The sequence below is a fragment of the Monodon monoceros genome, unplaced genomic scaffold (genome assembly GCF_005190385.1).
Source record: "Monodon monoceros isolate NGI ecotype Baffin Bay Population unplaced genomic scaffold, NGI_Narwhal_1 Super_Scaffold_6, whole genome shotgun sequence".
In the NCBI taxonomy this organism is placed as follows: domain Eukaryota; kingdom Metazoa; phylum Chordata; class Mammalia; order Artiodactyla; family Monodontidae; genus Monodon; species Monodon monoceros.
Genome location: NW_021703783.1, coordinates 96677755 through 96697716, shown reverse-complemented (window position 1 = coordinate 96697716; position 19962 = coordinate 96677755). Strand labels below are relative to the sequence as shown.

The 19962-nt window shown below is 53.2% G+C and overlaps 1 protein-coding gene across 1 annotated transcript in view; it reads right to left on the bottom strand.

The window, feature by feature from the left end:
• Nucleotides 1-3571: 3571 nt before the first annotated feature.
• The window catches only part of FBLN1 (fibulin 1), a 77125-nt gene continuing 60734 nt past the window's right edge, over nt 3572-19962 (bottom strand). The window contains exon 17 of the mRNA XM_029205324.1: nt 3572-3933. Coding sequence (XP_029061157.1) covers nt 3794-3933 — 140 coding nt within the window. The 3' untranslated portion in view covers nt 3572-3793. The remainder of the gene's footprint in view (nt 3934-19962) is intronic.

Below are 19962 nucleotides of genomic sequence, written 5' to 3'. Positions count from 1 at the left end.
AGGAGATGTCTCAGAGCAATTGGCATTTCTTTTTTAGAGTTAAAAAAATTATGGTAAAATATTCATAGCATAATATTTATCGTTTTAACCATTGGTAAGTGTACCATTCAGTGACACTAAACATACTCACAGAGTGTTGTATCTATACTATCTTTACCCCAAATTTTTCATCCTCTCCAGCAAAAACCCTGGGCCCATTAAACACTGACTCGCCTCCCCCAGTCCCTGGAAACCTCTATTTTACTTTCTGTCTCTGTGAATTTGCCTATTCTAGGTACATCTTATAAGTAGAATCATATCATATGTGTCCCATGTCTGGCTTATTTCATTAAGCATACTGTTTATGAGGTCCATCCATGTTGTAGCATATATCAAAATTTCATTCTTTGTCACGGATAAATAATATTCCACTGTATGGACAGAACACATTTTGTTTACCCATTCAGCTGTTAATGGACACTTGGGTTGTTTCCACCTTTTGGCGACTGTGAGCAATGCTGCTCTGAACATGTGTGTACAAGTATCTGTTTGTGTCCCTGCTTTCGATTCTTCTGGATACGTACCTAGGGCAGCTGGCATCTTATGCTGGGTCGTGTAGGGTCAGGAGAAATTCACCAGGCAGAGAAGGTGGAAGCGGTATCGTTCCGGGTGGATGGATCCCTGTGTGCAAAGGCTCAGAGGCCTGCGTGCCCGAGGCTAATGAGTTCTGCGTGTCTGAGCCCTGTGTAGAGTGGATGGTGGAAGTGATGGGCAGTAAGGTTCTGGCCCAAACGTGGAGGGTCCTGTAGCCACACCATCGGGTTGGTGTGGAGGCCCTGAAGGATCTGAAACCAGGAGGAGCTCCATCCAATCTGTGTTTTGGAAAGATGACTTGGCAGCTGTGGGGAGGCTTGAATATAGAGGAGAGTAGACTCAGGTGAAATAATTCACCAGTGGGACAGGGTGAAAGGAGGTAATCCTTTCCTGCCACAATGCTACGGTGCTGCTCTGAACATTAAAGTAGGTTCCCTTCATTCAAAGCAGACATGGCTTTCTGGTAGGATGTTACAGCACAAGACCTTCTGGAACCTAATGCAGCTGACACTGAGCAGTGACAGTAATTACTTTGCAAGAATAATGGAATATATACTGTCCATCAGGTGCCCAACCCGGAGTGTGATGTGACATATGAAAAATTAGGCTCGTGTGTAATATACACGACTGTCTGTCCCGGATCCCTCACAGATTATTAAGAAAAGGAAATGCAGAATTAAAAAGATGTCTGGCTTCCGGAGGACATTCGTGTGGCTTGACAGCGGCAACCGTTATCATCGTCACCATTGTTACCTTTAACAATGAATAATGATAAGATCTCACCCAAGTACGCAGCACTTTACAGTTGCAAAGCCCTTTTGCTCTCATCACCTCCAATGCTGCTCACTGCCATCGGGAAGCAAGGCATTTGAGCAGGGATTCCTGGCTCCATTTTGCAGATGCAGAAACTGAGGCTTGGCGGATGGCAGTGACTCATGTGGCTAGCTCCTGCCAAGGTGGGGTTCGGACCCGGCCCCTCTGGCTCTCTGAATCAGGCAGGAACAGGCCTCCGTTCCCTTTTCCTCTCTGCTTTTCTACCCCGCAGCTCCCTGACCTCACCACCTCTCCTCTGCCCTTTCCCATGCCCTGCCACCCTTCGTCAGGAAGGTCTGATTGGCCAGCTTGGGTCATGTGCTCATCTGTGAGCCAATCAATGGCGGGAGGCTTGGCCCTGTCCACCAATGGCACCTCTCACCTTAACTCTTGTTAAGAGTGTGGGAAAGGCCGTTTCCCAGGAGGAGCCAGCGCCTATGTCTTCCCACCCGATTCCACCCAGGCCTCAGGAAGGAAGAGACTCCCAGAAACCTTCCTCTCCAAGGGCCTGTGCTCAGAACTGCCTGGCTTCTGCAGACTTGCCCCACAGGCTGCAGGTGGAAAACCAGAACCCTTTGTGGCCTCCGCACTTCCTGCCCCTATGGTGAGGCTTCAATTCCTGTGATCAGACCCCAGGCACCCTCCCCTTCCCGGCCAAGACCCCAATTCACTGGCACTGAGAGCTGCTCAGATGTCCCCTGCACTCGCCTCATCCCTGGACCTGACTCCCAGGACAGTCCAGCCCCACATTGACTCTCCCCCTCCCCACCAGCTCCCGATGTGACAGGCTGGCCCAGGTCTGGCTTTGATGGACAAGTACCCCAAATGAGTGACCTCAGAAATGCTGGGAGTTCCCAAAGGTTCTACAGAGTTGGAGCAGGACAGGCTTGAATGACCAGAACACCGGCCAGGCTGAAATCCCACGTGTGGGGCTGAGAGCTCAGCTAGTGCCAGGGACCAGGCTGCTGAGATGAGCTGGGCACGAATGAGATGCCTAAAAATATGGGATAAACCCGGGCAGGACTCGGAGAACACACGTGCGTGAAAACGAAGGGCGTGGACGCTGAATTCCTGCGGGTCCCAGCGGGCCTCTGGGCATAGGCTGCTCCTGGCTCCACCATCCATGCTGAAGGTGGTGTCAGGATACCCCGTAAATCCAGTCTGTTCACATCTCTTCTGACCCAGGGTTTTACAGAGGAATGGAGTTTGGAGTCTGATAGACTGAATTTGAATCCCTTCTTTATCTCTAAAAAGTTGTGTGACTTTGGGCAGTTGAGTTCCTCTCTCTGAGCCCAGTTTGCGTGTCTCTAAATCGGGCAAGACCACACCCCCCCGGCTGGGTTCCCAGGAGGAATAAATGAAGCACCAGTTTTAGAGTGCACGGGGCGTCAGTGCATCTGGTGGTCTCTCCTTCCCACTGAGGAGAATCCTTATTTCTCCCCAGCAACTTCTAGAGGGGATCAGAATGCCCATGACAGACCCCATCAGCAGAGGTCCGTGACGTGCCCGCTGGGCTGAGCGTGGGGCGTGGGGCGTGGGGGGTGCTTGAGCCCCACTTCCTAGGGGGCGGGCAAGCCGTCAGAAATGATGTGAGTTGGAAGCTTTTCCAACACACGTGCTGGACCCCACCCCAGAACCTTGGGAGGCAGGAGGGTTTTGAGAAGGCCTTGGGGAGTATTCGCAGGCTCTTTGCTAGTCGGGATCCCCCCTCTTGAAAGACTCCCCTGCAAAGGCCATCAGGAGGATCACAAAGCTGTTTATTTTCCCACCTATGATGGATGCAGGGTGCGGAAAACCCAGAGATTCCTTTGGTGAACATACTGGAGCCACACACAAACCTAACTGGCTCTGTCTTTACTGAGGGATTTTTCTGTTTCCACAGAACTGTAATTTACCTTAGAAGTGCTCCCCAAGGCATTGTGGCACGCTGCTTCTGGGCAGTATTTATCATACCTGCTATTCTTTGGCAGCTGCGTCCTTAGAATTGGACATACAAAATCTGATTGCCAAAAAAAGCACCAAATGTCAAATTTCATAAAATCAGGGCAAGAACTGGTCTTCTCTTAGCATTCGGACTAGCTGCCCCCTGAAAAATGTCTTGTTTTCCCTTGGTCCTTAGCAACGCCCAGCCCAGAGGCAGAAAAAGGGAGCAAAATTTAACTTTCCCATTAAAAAATAAGCAAGGTTTTCAACCAAACAGTTAGGTAATTGGACTCATTATTTAAACACCAAATTACAACAGATGGACTTATTCATCTGGCCCAGCTTAATACATGTCGGCCTAACACTACAAACAAATACATAAAATCAAGATATGTCTGGGTGGTACAAACAGGGACAGGGCATTGTCATCGTCAGCAATGACTTGGCCTGGAGGCACAGGCTTGGCTGCGCTGTGAGCAGGCCCTCAGAACCAGTACTCAGAGACGAAGATGTGGACGTTGACGACATTTCGGTGGGACACCACGCCCCCGACCACGTAGTTCATCTCTAGCTTCAGGACAGCGTGAAATGGGCCCACAATGGGCCGCACCTGGCGCACAACACCTGGGGAGAGAGCAGAAGGTGTTCTGGGAGTTAGCAGGGACGGAAGGAACACGGAGATCTGGGAAATGATTTCCCTCCAGGAATTTCACAGCTAGAGGAGGCCTTAGGCCTCATCAAGTCCCACCTGAACCAGGTGCTTAGCATCTCCCTCCAAGTGGTCACTCCCGGGCTCTGCTGCCACCTCTAGGGACGAGTGACAGTGAGCTCACCACAACCTTTCCACTGTGTGCGGCTCAGAGTGTGAGGGAATCTGTGCGTGTGGGCTTTGGAGTCAGATGCCTTAGGGTCAACAGCAGCTCCTGTTCTCTCTGAGCCCAGGTTCCCTCCTCTACCACCATCTACGTGACCGAGGATTTAAGAGTCTAGATAAAGGGCCTGGCATGGAGTAGATGCCCAGTAGACACCTGTCCCACTCCCTTCTACCCACTGTGCCCAGTTGTGACCCTTGGGAAGAAATAAAGCAGGTATGATCCTCTTCTCTCAATCCCTCCCATTGAAGATTGCAGTGGGGTCCCAGAAACGCTTTATCTGAGCAGAGAAGTCCCGATTCCCCATGGGACATACTCCTGGATCCCTCGCTCTCCACACTTCTTTTCTGGAGGGTGACACCTAAGTTCATTGTTCCGTGTTCATGGTAACAGGTAAGCAAGAGGCGGCTCAGGTCCAGCCCGAGCAGGGCAAGCAGAAATGGGACAGGTGGCAGAGTGGAGACAGGTGTCCATTCTGGGGAAGCAGAAATCTGTGTGAAGCTGCTGGGGGTGGCGAGGAGTTCTGCCTGGACCAGATAGGGACCAGGCAAAGGTCACGAGGCCTCCCCTGCCAAGGCTCAGAGTACAGGGCAGACAAGCTCAGCTCAGTCACAGTGCAAGAAGGAACAACCCCAGGTGTTCTGCAGACTTGCAGGGGAGCGGGGTTGGGTGGTACGAGTGGATTCCGTAAGTCTCCCCAGACCTGTGCCTGGAAGCTCCACGTCTCCAGGCCGGACCCTGCTGCCACTGCCTGGCCATGCAGTGCAACCCTAAGGCTCACGGAGAGAATGCTTCTGCACTCTGGGACCAGACAGATGGGGCTAAGGTGAGTGCTATCCACCTGCATGGACTTGGAGAGACCACCGTTCTCTCTGGGCCTCAGAGTCCTCAGTGAGCATATGATGCCACCTGACCCCGTGCTTCTGCACTGTGTGCTCCAGACACCCCAGCACCGCGTCTGCCAAGGTGTGAGCTCCAGGTGTGCAGGGCTACCTCCCCACCAGACCAGCGGGCTCAGTGCTTCATTTCCACTTGAGTTCATGCATTTCCTCAACTGGTACCAGACACTGTTCCCAGTGACACCGAGAAAATGAAAAGAATCCTGGCTTCAAAGCTGGTGGCAGATCTAGATGAGTGCCGTGCTCTGACAGAAGTCTGCATGTTGTCCAGCAGGGGCAAGGATTGAGGTGAGCATGGCTAGGGGATCAGGAAAGGCTTCCTGGAGGAGGTGGCCCTCCCTGCAGATCTTCAGTGCCTGGCACAGAGCAGGTGCCACCCATAGCTGTTGACATTTAGGAAAGGTCACTCCTCCGTCATACCCGCTCTGATATTAGGACTTCCCCAAAGTCATGCGGCGCAGGGGTGCTAGAGCGGCCGGCTCTCTACTTGTGCCACATGACAATCTCCATGGCCGATCTCAAGCTACCAACATGACTTCACACAAGGCAGGGTGGGAAAGAGCGCTCAGTGCCCGCACACCACTGCAGGGATGCCCGCAAAGAACACCCTGGAGCCTGCAGCTCCTCAACCACGTGCTGAGAAAGAGCCACTGATTGTTTGCTGCATCCAACTGCTGATTCCAAGCTGGTCTCTACAAACAGCCCTGCCACAGACCTGGGAAATGTGCACATGGGGCAGAGCAGTCAGGCCCCTGACACCCGTCCCGCGAGGAGCGAAGGCTCCAGGGAGACCGAAGTGTCCCTAAGGCCTTCTGCACCAGCGGTCAGTTCCCAGTCAGGACCACCAAGTTCATGCTCAGAAGGGGAATTTGGGCACGCCATCCCCCCTTTCACTCCCTGAACTTGAGTTTCAAAAGTGAAATGCCCAGCAGCAGGGCGGAATTCCAAGCTATTCTAAGCAAACAAGGGCTTTAGCTCTGATGGAGAGATAAGCACAGGCTTCTGCGGGCTGTCAGCACCCTTTCTCTGCCCCTACTTGGTGATGACATGGCAGCTCTGTCCTGTTTGAACGCCCATGAACATCTTCAGCTCCCGGCTAAAGATGCGGGCTTGTCACCACCCTCAGTATGACCGGGCCACTCCCACTTGCCCTTCCCTGGGCACTGGCCGGGCCCGGGTCAGCGTGGCCCCTGTGGGGGGCGCAGCCCCAAGCTCTCCTGCCTCCTCAGTACCCCCATCAGTGTCACCCTCTTCTCTCCCCAGGCCCGAGACCACCACGGGCGCCCACCAGCCTCAGTGGCCTGGGTTACCTGCCGACGGCACCCATCCCAGGGGCGGTGCTCAGAGGGGCTCGGGGGGCTTGAAGGAGAGGGGTGAGAGGCTACGCGAGCCTGACAACTATTTTAGGACAGAGAGCAGCGGAGGTGGAGGGAACGCTTCTGCAAGCTATGATCCGATATATATTTATTTCTATATATTATTATTATATTAAATATCATATATGATATAGAAATATATAGTTTGATTATTATAAATACAAAATATATATTATAACCATATATAAAAATATAATGAGCTTATTTAAAATAAATCAAAATCTAATTTATATATAAATACTATTACAATGTATAGTATTTATCTTATATTTATATAACCTTTTGCATATATCCATATATTTTATATAGATGTTTATATAATTTATATTACTATTATATAAAATACAATTTATATATTAATATATAAATATGTATTATTATAAATGTATATATAAAATGTAAATATTACAAAATAATTATATCACACACATGCACATTTAAATGAAGATTCCTGGCTGCATGTGGGAGCTTTGGTAGCATCCACAGTTCAGACCCACAGAAGTTTCTGGGCCCACCTGTGTGTGTCGGGCACCGGGCTAAGGAGCTAGTGTAGAGAAAATGAGGGGCTGTCCTTGGTGGGCTCAGCCTGGGGACAGAGAGGAAAGAGAAGGTGCTAATGCAGGGAGCTGGGCTCGAGGACAGGGTCATTCTAGCTGGATTATGAGACTGCAGTTCTTCAGGACAAAGGGTTGGAGTCCAACCGACCTCGGTCAGTAGCATGACCCCAGGTTAGTTATCCAACCTTTCTGAGTCCTCATTTCCTCTCCTGTGAAACAAGGATTAAACACAGCAACCTTCAGGGACTTCCCCGGCAGTCCAGTGGTTAGGACTCCGGCTTCCATTGCCAAGGGCGCGGGTTTGATCCCTGGTTGGGGAACTAAGATCCCATGTGCCACACGGCGTGGCCAAAAAACGAAAAACAATAGCAAACTTCAGAATCAGAAACAAAACCATCCCAAGGCCATCCTGCCGCTTCTCCCTCAGAAGTGACTGCTGGATGTCACAAAGCTTCCCAACGTTCAAATGTGATCTGATTTTCAGTTAAAATAGAGCTGAATTCTTACATGATTGAACAATACGGCAAGAGTTGAATATTTTTATTGGATTGACTTAAAAATTTATGAGAAAGGAAAGCTCTGAATGTGTAGAAAATGTACCTAAAAATGTACCCTAACACGTTAGGGCTTCACGAGGTTTAGTTTCTACGATGGCCAAAGACCAGAACTGTAAACGGCTAAGAGACAAATGAAACACTGAAGGAAGCAAAGGGCTGCTTTAATGAAAAGGCTGTTGAGAAGGGGCTGAATTTCAGATACAGGGCACATTCAGGGCCTGGATTTTCTCAGGATCTTTGCATTTAACAAAAAAAATGATTAAGGTGGAAGAAACAGGTGTGCCGCAAGGGTTAAAGAAATCGTCGTAGGACTGCACACAGCGGGTGCTGAGGAATATGCCTCCCTTCCCACCCCTCCAGAAACAGCTTCTCTGTCCCTCTCCTCTGACCTGAGGTCCACACTGAATCTCCAACTCTATCTATAACCCTAGTCAGCCCTAGTTTCCCAGGCTACCCACGCCCACTCAGTAGACCTGACCACTTCTTCTTCAGCCTAGCCACACTTCCTGGGGGCTCTGATTGGGTGAACACGCTCCCTTCATTCCCAGGTTACTTCAAGCCTGAGTTCCACCTCCTTGTCTTCATCTTCACTGAACCTAGACTTTCTCTTGATATCACTTCTTTCTTCACAGCTTTCCTACCCATCCATCCACCCACCCATCCATCCATCCATCCACCCATCCACCCATCCATCCATCCATCCATCCATCCATCTGTCCATCCATCATCCATCCACCCACCCATCCATCCATCCACCCACCCATCCATCCATCCATCCACCCATCCATCCATCCACCCACCCATGCATCCATCCATCCATCCACCCATCCATCCATCCATCCACCCATCTATCCATCCATCCATCCATCCACCCACCCATCCATCCATCCATCATCCATCCACCCATCCATCCATCCATCCATCCATCCATCCACCCATCCACACATCCATTCAATAGGGGCCATCCTTCTGGGGAGGTTTAAGGAAGATTCTACAGAGGAGGTGACTTCAAATCAGATTTTGAAGAGTAAGTAGGAGCTAAGGAGGCAAGTATGACATGTGCAAAGGCCAAAAGTATGAAGGTTCGGGTCAGCTCTGGGAACAGTGTTAATCTTGGGGAAGATAGATGGATGAGGCTGAGAAGGTGGTAAAGGGCTTCTCCAGGGACCTCACACCTCGTCAGGCTCACAGAACCCAGAACCCAGGTCAGCAGTTTCCTGGCTTCCTCCCCAACGCCAATTCGAGACCAGTGTTCTTTCAGAACTACCAACAACGTTCCCGGTGCAGGGAAACAAGAGAGGGAAGAAGAGAAACCCTTGCTGCCCATAGGTGGCATCACAAACATTAGAAACTGGACCTCCACCAGGGGTCCGATTCCATCGTCCACTTGATTCTACAGAGGTATAGTTGGCATCTACTATGTGCCAGGCACCGGGGAACAGCTAGACTGCCTGTGTCCTCTTTCATGCAGCCTCCGCAGCCCCACTCTGTGTCTCCCTCGGCTGTAGCCCTGCATCTGCCCAGTGCAGGGAATATTCACAGTTGGCTCCCTCTTCCCAGGCAGGGTCTGCATCATGCTCTTCTCTGTCTCACTGTCCCCAGCCCAGGGCCTGGGGCAGGACACGGCAGGGGCACCATTAGGGTTACTGAGTGAAGTGAAGGCAGAGGAAGAAAGAAGGAGAGAGAAAAGAGAAGGAGGGAGGAAAGAAGGGACACCAGTCCTTGAGGGCCCCTCAAAACTGTCCTGAAGGAAAGGGGGCCACTGAAGGCTCCGAGAGAGAGCAGCTTTATGTGCAATGACCATTCCAGCAGCAAAATGCAGGACAAAGGGAGAGGTGCCTTTCCATCACGCCTGCCTTGTCCATCTTACCTGCTGCAGTATTTACCTCCCTACCTTTCAAGAGCCCCAGGAAAAAAAAAGCCATGATGCTGAGTTCAGCTGTGTTAATCTTCCAAATCCTCGTCCTTGGCATTTCTGCTTCGGGTCTCAGACGCTGCTGGTATTCCTCGGCGTGTCTGTGCCTCTTAAAGATATAATTAAGCCTTTTTTTCCCTTTGAAAAATGTAGGTCCCCTCAGGCACTTCACCTTCATGTCTCGTCTCTGCTTTGTAAATTGCAGCTGGTGTGCCGGGGATGCAGAAGCCTGAGCACGGAGAACAAGAGTCCAGTGGGAGACCTCCGTCACCTCTTGGGGACTGTGGTCTGGACTCCAGGCCCCTGAAGCCATCTCCAAGCTTCTGCTGCTCGACTGAGGTTGCAACTGATTGTCTCCCCGTTGTTTATAAGGAGGAAGACCAGCCACGGAGTGTCTCACCAGCATGAGACACTGATCTATAAAGAGACCTGGAGTCACAGCTTAGGTTCCTATGCTGGTTCCTTAGCGACCAGCCGTGTGACCTTGTACGAGTCACCGTCTTTCTGAAGTTCAGCCTCCAACTCACAAGTCCTGTGATTCCAACCGACCAAGTGAAATGGCGTGAACAGAGTTGTCAAAGAGTATCTTGACAAAAAAGATGATCAATCTAGAGACAGCATGATATCTCATGCCAGTGGAAACTGTGCTTTTCAAAAGACAGAGATTCAAGTTAGAAAAGGAAGAGGTAAGAAAGCCACATGTCGGGACTTCCCTGGTGGCGCAGTGGTTAAGAATCCACCTGCCAGCGCAGGGGACACGGGTTGGAGCCCTGGTCCGGGAAGATCCCACATGCCGCGGAGCAACTAAGCCCGTGCGCCACAACTACTGAACCTGCGCTCTAGAGCCCACGAGCCACAACTACTGGAGCCCGCGTGCCACGACTACTGAAGCCCCCGCGCCTAGAGCCCGTGCTCCGCAACAAGAGAAGCCACCACAATGAGAAGCCCGCACACTGCAACAAAGAGTAGCTCCTGTTTGCCGCAACAACTAGCCCGCGTGCAGCAACGAAGACCCAAAGCAGCCAATAAATAAATAAATAAATTTATTAAAAAAAAAAAAGAAAGCCACATGTCCACATCATAAAAGAATAAGACGTGATCACTACCTGAAATCAGGTTATAGAGTCATTTGTCTTCTTGGTTATCACAGTCTCCCCACTGCAATGTGAGGCCAGAGGCCAATGGCACTGTCTTTCCTGGTCACTCTTGTATCTCTCGTTCTTGAACATAGTAGGTCCTTGGTTCTACTATGGACTGGACACACAGGAGGCACTCGGTACATGAACTGCTAAATGAATGAATGAACTAAAGATCAAAGTGCTAAGCACAATTTATAAAGTCGAAAGTTACCACCCAGAAATGAAAGTGTCGGGAAGGAATGAACAACGGTCAAAAGTCACTGGCTTTTCAGGCGTTGACTGCGTGGCAGGAGGAAGGCGACACGTGACAGCCAGGTCTCACTGTCTGGCCCTGGTGGCCACCACACAGAGCCACGAGCAGGGGGAAGGTGACGAGTGGGCCTGTGTGGACAAGGTGCTGGAACCCAGGAGCTCAGGAGGCCCAGGTGGTCTCGCCAAACACTAACACGATGGGCGACCGGAAAGGAGCAAACCATCACCCAGATCTTGGGAAATCTGCCTTGATAGGAATAACGATCTCTGCAGGCTAGCATTAACAGCACAGACCAAAGGCAAAGAGGAAGAATCAGGAACACGAGGAAATGCGGTCCGTGCTTCTGAAGCAAACAGTCTAGAGTACTGATGGGCTTGGAAAGAGGTCCACAGCAGGGGTGGGAAATAGAAGCGGAGGGGCCCCACGAGTCCACTGCTCCATCCTGTTCTCCCCACACTGCTAGTGGGGAAGAATCATCGCCTTCCTTCCACTGGGGACGAGAATGAGGTTCTGGGGGCTGTATGTCCCGGATCACACAGCCCTCAGGGCACGGCGTCCATCCAGCCAGGACTGACCCTGAGCCCAGCTCTCTCCGCCCCACGGCATCTGCTCTCTCCTCACGGCGTGACGTGGTATGGAGGAAACTTTACCGCCCTTGGCTGAGTCATCGCTACAGGGCAAAAATGGCAGAAAGGAACTAGAGGGTAATCACAGCACTGGCAGGGAAGGAATGGAGTTCCTGACACCCTGTCTTCTCTTCTTGCCCTGCAAAACGCTCAGGTAGGAGCTTAGAAGGAGGGGGACAGGTGTCTGGGCCACATATTCAAATACCAAATGGCACCCAACGTGCCTCAGCAGAACTTATCCTCCCGATTTCTTGATTATTACAAATGCGCTTTCTCCACGGGTCTCCTGTGAGCTAAACCGGACAGTTTGGACAGCTGTAAGCAACTAAGAGTCAACCCCCAGGGTCCACCTTTCCCTAGGGGAGAAATAGAAGAAATGTCAGCTCCGCCCTAAACTTTTCAGACTCCTTCCGGGACGCGGGTCCAAACATTTCCAGGGCGCGTGGTTGGTATGGTCCCCACCCCCATCCACTATCTCCTCTCCCTCATCTCAGCTACACTTGCTGGGCCCTCGTGGTCTGAGGTTCCAGGAAGAGCAAAGGAGGTTCCGGTGGTGAAGTGAGTTCTGAACCTCAGGGTACCAGCAACAGCAAAACAGGTCCCGAACCCAGATCCCTGCCTGCTGCCCTTTCCATCAGGCCACGTGCCCTCGCCAGAGGAAGAGAAGGCCTGGGCAGTTTTCCAGAAGGAATTTACCGTCTGATGCACCTGCTTTTACCAACTTGGCCAAAACTGTGACTGTGATGGGAAGGGTGAGAAACCCTTTCCTCTTCCTCTGTGTGTCCTCCCGCCTGGATCAGCCCCTACCCACGTGCCCGCTGGGGTCCCTCCCTGGCCCAGTCCCAAGCTCATCAGCTCACTCACATCTCTCCAGATGCCCCCAGATGGGCAACTGGAACTCTCCCCCTTCCCCCAAACCCGATGCCCTTCCCCCAGGCCCCTGGGCCCGGCACTTGGAGTCCACAGGCCTCTTGCCCCAAGGCCAGACTCTTCTCGACCCGCAGCCCAGCCCCTGGCCCACAGCAGGTGAGGCGCCCCTGGCCCACAGCAGGTGAGGCGCCCCTTGATTAGGCCCCGCCTCCCTGTCCAGCCTGGTTTCTCAGCACTGGCCGTACCACGGCCACGCCAGACCCCTCGCAGACCCCCAAGATAAGCAAAAGCCACGAGAGGGCAGGAAGAGTAGGGGTCTGGCCAGCTCGGCCTGACTTAGACTCAAAGACGGGAAACTGCAGAGAGACGGGTCCTCCCTCTGCTTTGCAGGCATTGAGGCTGTGCTACCTCCTTCTCCAGAGGCGATTAGGCCCCGAGGGATTAAGAGGCCCGCCTGGCTGGTGAGCGCAGCCTGGGGGCCCCGAGCCCCCCCTGCTACTGAGCTGCGCGGGTGCTGGGGTTACAGACGGTGAGAGCAGCGCAGGTCTGCGTCCTCACGGAGCTCTCTGGGCCCCCAGGGAGGCAGACACAGATGATGGGGCGTAGAGGCCGGTAAAGGTCAGCAAAGGTGCTTTGGCAGCGCTAAAGGGAAGCGCTCCGCTGGGACCCGCTACGGCGCCTGTGCGCGCATCACCAAGGACTTGACCTGGAGCTCGATTCTGACGGACAGAAACAGGCCTCGGGGAGGGGCTCAGGTGGAGGATTTCTGCTCTCAGTTTCCCAAGTGGGTGAGAATTAGCGGGGAGGGGAGAGCAAGGAGGCCAGCAGGTGGGCAGTGGCTTGGTGGCCCCGAGGAGCTGAGACCCTTTCCTGGAGTGATGGGGTCACTGCCAGATCTCAGAAGGGGGGGACATGCTGAGGTTTGGTGAGAACCATCCCTTTTTCTCCTTTCCTTCCCAAGAGGCACTAAGAATGAGCCCATTCAGGACACAGAGGGCTTCCTGCTGGCAGGGCGGCAGCCCGAAACACCCAAGCCTTCAGTTCCCTTTATCCCTGGCCAAGGCTCCACAGAGGCTCTTCCGGCACTGGATCCTCAGAAAGAGAATCATTTGACCAGCCAGTGACTGAACACTTGTTATGCAGTGACTCTATGTACTGTGTTCACGGCTACCAGGGATGCAGAGAAATTTCAGGACTGGGGTAGACCTCAAAGAGGAGGACTCTGCCTGCTGGTTCAAGGTCACAGAGGATGGTCATGGCAGCAGGAACCCCACACCGAGTCCCAACATGCTGTGTGCATGCCTCAGTCACGCCCCCTGAGCCTCGAACTCCCTCTGTGCCTCAGTTTCCTCACCTGGAGAATGGGGCCATCACCCACAGGCTTAAGTGACACAATACGTGTGTACAACATGCTGGAAGAGTGCCTGGCACATGGCAGGGGCCCAGGAGGGCTTGCTGTTAAGACAAAACTGTGATAATCGGGACCCAATACTTGGGGTCCTCAAGCCACAGGCACGGATTGGACGTTCCATCTGGAAACACCCAATTCCGAGGCCACAGGAAGCATTCTCCATGATAGTGGTTGACGGTGGGTGTCTGGGTCCTCTGTGTATATACGGTTGTCAGGTAAGGCCGTCGGAAGATTCGTATCAGCGTCAGACTCTTTTTTTCTAATTTTGCACAACATGCCTCTACTGCTGTTTGGCTGAAAACACTTCATTTTCTTAAAAAAAAGAATAATTTATGAATGTGCCGGTGATATCAAAGGCTTTTCAAAAGGTGCATAACAGCAGCAGTAAGAGGGTCACAGATCATTCTGGACGCAGCCGACCCCCAGGAGAACCTCGGGAAATGCTAAGAGGCTGCTCTGGACTCACTTTAACCCCTTGGTTACTCTGGAAGTGAGCAGGCGAGTGTGACCCTGCAGCCTGCTGGGTGCCGGGCCCGGGTTACCTCCTAGTGGGTGTGTTGTGTGTGTGCATGCGTGCGTGTGCAAGAAAGAAAGACAAACAGGGTGACGGGGGCATGGCATAAATGATCCCCTCGTAGGCTCTTGCCTCTAGGAATTCACAATCGGTGGAAGAGAAGAGTCAAGCAGAAACTCACAATGTCATGCCCACCACACCCTTCCCGCTGGCACCAGCGTTTCTCTGCTCCCACGCACGGCAGATCTTCTAGAAGGAGTCCCTGGAGCCACCTCCAGCACTCCCACTCCGGTGTGTCTCCCCTTGACCCCGCTGCACTGAGACAGCCTTGTCAAGGTCACCGTCAGCTGGGGCGATACTGAATCCGATGGTGAATACTTGGTCCTCATCTGACCAGACTCACCATCGTTGACACGGCTCACTGCGCCTCCTCCTGGAAAGGCCTCCTCCTCCAGGCTGGCCTCCTCTCCTGATCTCCCCGACCTCTGAGCACAGGAGGCTGCAGCGCCTGGTCTCTGGCCTCCTCTCTCCTCTGTCTACACTCAATTCCTTGGCAAGCTTGTCTGGCCTTGGGGCTCCAACTACCATCCACGTGCTAACACCTCCCAGACTCACTTATTCTACCCCGCATGGCCACGGGTGTGCAACAAGCCCCTCAATCTTAATGTCGAAGGGAACTTCTGACCTCCACAAAGCTGCCATATCACAGCTCCCCTGGCTCACCTGATGACAACCCTAGTCTCCCTGTTCTTTAGGTGAAATCCAAGGGGTCATCCCTGCCTCAGCACCTAATTTGTCCGCAAAGCCTGGCACCACCTCCCAGCACATCTGGTATCTGTCTACTGTTCGCCCCTCCTGCCGGGGCCACAGGGTCAAAACTACTGTCATCTCCAGCCTGGATCACTGAGCTAGCCACAGTGTCTTCCTGAGCCCAGCTTCACCCCGGAGCCGCGAGGGAGCCTTTATAATATTAGGTCATCTCCCTCCTCATCCCGAAAACCTCACGTGGCTCCCACCTCTCTCAGCAGAAAAGCCAGAGCCGTTCCGACAGCCTCAAGACCGTGCCTCTGCTCTAGCTGCAGCCTCCTTGCCGTGATTCAAACACGCCAGGCTCACGGCTGCCTCAGGGACTTTGCACCTGCTGTTCCTGCTGCCTGGAGCTCTTCCTCCAGATCTCCGCATGGTTCATTTTCTCAGCTCCTCGGGTCTTAGGCGAATGTCTCCACCACCAGATGTACAGTTGCTGCTCCCCACACGCTGCCCCCCTCCTCTCTTGCCTTTGCATAACACTCGCCACCGCCTGACAGTGTGGATACTATACTTGTTTCTTGTCTGCTGCTACCCTCTGGAATAAAACATGTATGAGGTAAGGATTCATGTCTGTCTGTCTTGGTCGTTGCTACATCCCCTGGAGCAGGGTCTGCACCCATTGGACACACACGTTATTTGCTAGAAGAATGAGTATGACAGGAGTCCTATAAGAAGCTCATCCAGGGTGCCCTGTGAGCACAAAGGAAGGAGCTGCACACTCTGCCTGTGGGGGGCATGGAGGGCATGTGAGAGGAGGTGATGGCTGACTTGGGCTTTGAAGGATGAATAGGAGCTTACCAAGAGGAGAAGCAGGTGGATGCTATGGCTAAAGTTCAGGAGAAGAGAGAGGCCATAAAATGTCTGGGGTCTGGGGCACGGGCTGGGGTGGCTGGAGCAGAGTGGAGGGGAAAGGAAGGGATGAGAGCACTGGATGCTGGGGAGGAGAAAAGCAGGCTGAGGCTGAGGACGTCTCTCCAGCCAGGCAGCAGGTTTGGACGTGAAAGCTGGGGTTTAAAACCTGAAGGAACCAGCAGCTACTGGCTGTGGGGGGGGACGGGGGGGAGGAGGACAGCAGGGGGTCCCTGGCTTCCAGCTTCAGGAACCGAGTAGCTGCAGCACATTTCCCCGTGACATGGAAGTGCTCTGCTAAGAGAGGAAGATGCTCTGGCCAGGCTCGCGGGACCTCACAGCCAGGTGAAGACATCGGAGGCAGGTGTGAGAAGCAGCCCATGTGACGCATGGGTCCAGGGGCAGGAGCGGGCAGGTGTCCAGTGAGGATCCCTGTGGCCCCTGTGTGCCCCCCGCGGGGTGGGGGGCTCAAAAGCAGGGCTGTGCCCCAGTGGACCCCTCTGAGCCCTGAGAGTCCTGCCCGAGCCAGGGGGCTGCCTGGGGTGTGGCCTCTGAGAGCTTCTGCACCTGTGAAACTGGGTGTCAGAAGCCCTCCTCACAGGGCTTTGCAGGGGGAATAGCTGCATTTCTACGAGTCAGGACGGCGCTGGGCCTGACGCCTACGAACCCATCTCTGCTCCGCAGGGTCCCAGCGCAGGAAGCACAAAAAGTGTCAAAGTTTGTCCCCCTCTCGTGCCCCATCTCACCCCTCTGAGAGACCCCCGCCTGCCCTCCCCGCACGGCCAGCCTCCAGGTGAAGTCGGGCCGAGGCCCGTCCCTGCGCTGTCACCCGGGAAACAACTTGGCTGTTGGCCAGGGTGTGGCCCCCCACCCCCCACCCCCTGGTGACGGGGCTGTGCCTCCCGGAGAAGAGAAAGCGCCTAATCCCTGGGATTTGCCGTGAAAGCCGGGACAGGGCGGATCACTCATCACTGGCAGGGATGGCTGCGCTGTTGTTTTTAGGTGGAATTTCTGAATCTCATTCGTAATGTGTACTGATCCCGGGCCAAGCTTTCCGAATCAGGCTGCCGGATGGGGTCAGCAGCGCGTGTTTAACCCCTTAAGAGGTAATGATTTTGCAGAGGCGATCTGGGCCCTGGTAGCTGGGACCACTGAAGGTAACTTGAAGCCAGATGGCCGGGCGAACAAGCTCTTTGCTTTGCATGAGGCCTCGCCTGGCCAGGGGCAGAGGCACAGCTAGGTTGGTATCTTTTTTTTTTTTTTTTTTTGCGGTACGCGGGCCTTTCACCACTGGGGCCCCTCCCGCCACGGAGCACAGGCTTCAGATGCGCAGGCCCAGCAGCCATGGCTCACGGGCCCAGCCGCTCCGCGGCATGTGGGATCCTCCCGGACCGGGGCACGAACCCGTGTCCCCTGCATTGGCAGGCGGACTCCCAACCACTGCGCCACCAGGAAAGCCCTAGGTTGGTACCTTCACTCACAAGCTCTTGTACTGGGGCTGCTATGTACAGCTGACTAGGTTGTGCACTGCACATAGAAGCAGCTGTGAATGGTCCCCTCTAGGGTTTCTCAGTGCACAACATATTCAACTGTACATGGCAGCCCTGACACACACCACTTGTCTCTCCCACTGAGATATTAACAGGCACAGAGCCTACTGCTGAAAAACGAGCACTTTCTGCTATAGGAATTCCGATGGCAGGATGCTAGGGAAGCCAGGAGGCAGCTTCTTGAAAGCAGGACCTGTGGCTTGGGTGTAAATTTGTTCCTCAGCAGCCAGCCCAGGGCTCGGCGTGGAGTAGAAACCCAGGATGCTCTTGTCGAATGAGTGAGATAATTCAAGGATGACAGAACTTGGGAGGCACAGCCTCCATCATTCTGCTTCAGGGTGGGCCCGACTGGTCAGCCAAGGCCACGAGATGTGCCTATTACATAGCTCCCAGGTAGCTGGAGCCACTTTGGGGCGAACAGTCCTGGCACCGTCCCACGTGCCTCCCTCTGGCCTGCTGTCTTGTCCTCTCAGGGAGCTCCGAGCTCTCACCAGCTCTCCCACTCCAAACGGCTTCCTCTCAGTGGCTCATTTATCACCCTAACAACCTACCCAGTTATGTTAAAATACACACAACTCCTTCCAATCCTCATAACCCGGCAAGGCAAGTATTATTATGGCAAGCTTGCTGAGAAGAAAACTGAGGCTCAGAGAGGTTATGAGACCTGCCTGAGGTCACACAGCTCGAAACAGAGAAGCAAGCAAGAATTATGCCCAGAACATCTGAGCCCAAGTTCCGTGCTCCCTCTGTGGCAGCAGCGACTCCACTGTGTTTTACCCGAAAAGGGCCACCCCAGCCACTGATATTTTCAAACTTAACTTGAAATAGGGTAATAATCCTTATATGCTCACAGATGAAACTTAGAATGCTATTTCAAAATGCAAAAGGTTTTGGTTCCCTTTAGGAGGGGGAGTGAGGATATTGTTACGAGGGTGGTACAGACCGGGCAAACTTAGAGGCCCCGCATCTTGCTTCAGTACAGATAGCATCGCCATTGGGAAAAGGTTTGGGTTCCATTAAGATTGAGTTCCTGCACACCTACTGTGTGCCAGGCGCTGCTAGGACCTGTCACGTAATCATTTCATCTAACGACAACAATGGTGTCTGTGATTAGGGAATATCACTCCTCAACCTAATACAGGTAAGCAATCTCTGAGGTGAGCCAGCCAATCTCCATTCATTCAGACTTTACTGGGAGCAGGACTGGCTGCCATGGTGCCTCGCCAGGAGCTGAGGACAGGAGCGCTTCTGTTTCTCAGGGGACCCAGCGGAGGAAGCGGAACAGACTCAACATACAGCATACCCGCTTGTCAGCTACAGCCCGTGGGACCCCGGGCCAGCACGTCAGCCTTTTCTTATAGAAACAGTGACGCCAGCCAAGGATCGGGAAGGCTGTTCACAAAATCAACCAGGGGGTCTAAAAAGCAGCTCCTTGCTGAGCACTGTCTAGTTCCTATTGGCTTTGGGGAGGTTTTAGCAGAAATTGTGGCCAAGCTGACCCTCAATATAGACAGACTTTTGCTTCCCCTCCTTAGAAAAATAGTTAAAAAGAAGTAGTGAGCAGGGAGGGGTTGGGGAAGGCTGAGGCTCAGACACCAGCTGCCACCCAGCGGCCTGGGGAGTCCAGGGGTGGCCCCCAGTTGCTGGCGGCTGAAGCTACACTGCCTGTGCCCATCTCGCCAGGGTCCCCATGAGTCATCTCTCAGGAGCTATTACCTGAAAGACCCCTTCTGGAGCAGCCCCCGATTACAGCCAGTACTCTGCTGAGCGAAGAATGAAACCGGGGCTGGATAAGGAAGGCTTTGTAGTGGCCCGAGAATACCTCAGGCATTAATAGAGCATTTTCGCACAGGTCGAAAATGCATTCTTCATTTTTCATTGACAGCTGGTGAAAGAGGAATGCAACAGGGAGGCTGCAAGGGGCTTTACAGAGACAGCAGCTCAGCTCTGCTTCAGAGCCGCCTTTATCCCTGCGAAGAACTGGTTTTTAAAGGATACATTAGGGGAAAGTCTGGCCTTTTTCGGTTCTTAATCGACTTGGGGTACTTTCTTCTTCTTCTGTTATTTGGGGGGGGAATGAACTCAACGGTGGCTCGTACGCTGGGTAATTTTCTGGGACACGAACTCTCGGTAACTTTGCCCAAGTCAACACCAGCTGTCCGCAGGCTCCAACTGTGGGTGTCTGGGGAAGACTGGGTTCTAGGCCTGCTCTGCCCCCCAGCACCAGGGGGCCTAGGACAAGCCTCCTGCACTTTCTGGCCATCGCTCCTTCATCCGTTAACAAGTCTGCAAACAACCCGGGCCCTGTGGTTTTTCCATTGCTCAGTCTCAGGTGGTCATTTACTCTGCTCCCTCCTTTGCCCAAGGGAGGTGATCACATCCCCTGAGGCATCTGTAAGGACCAAGCAGGGATGCGGGGGTGAGCGTGCCCAGCGGTGGTTCCCAGGGCTGCTCA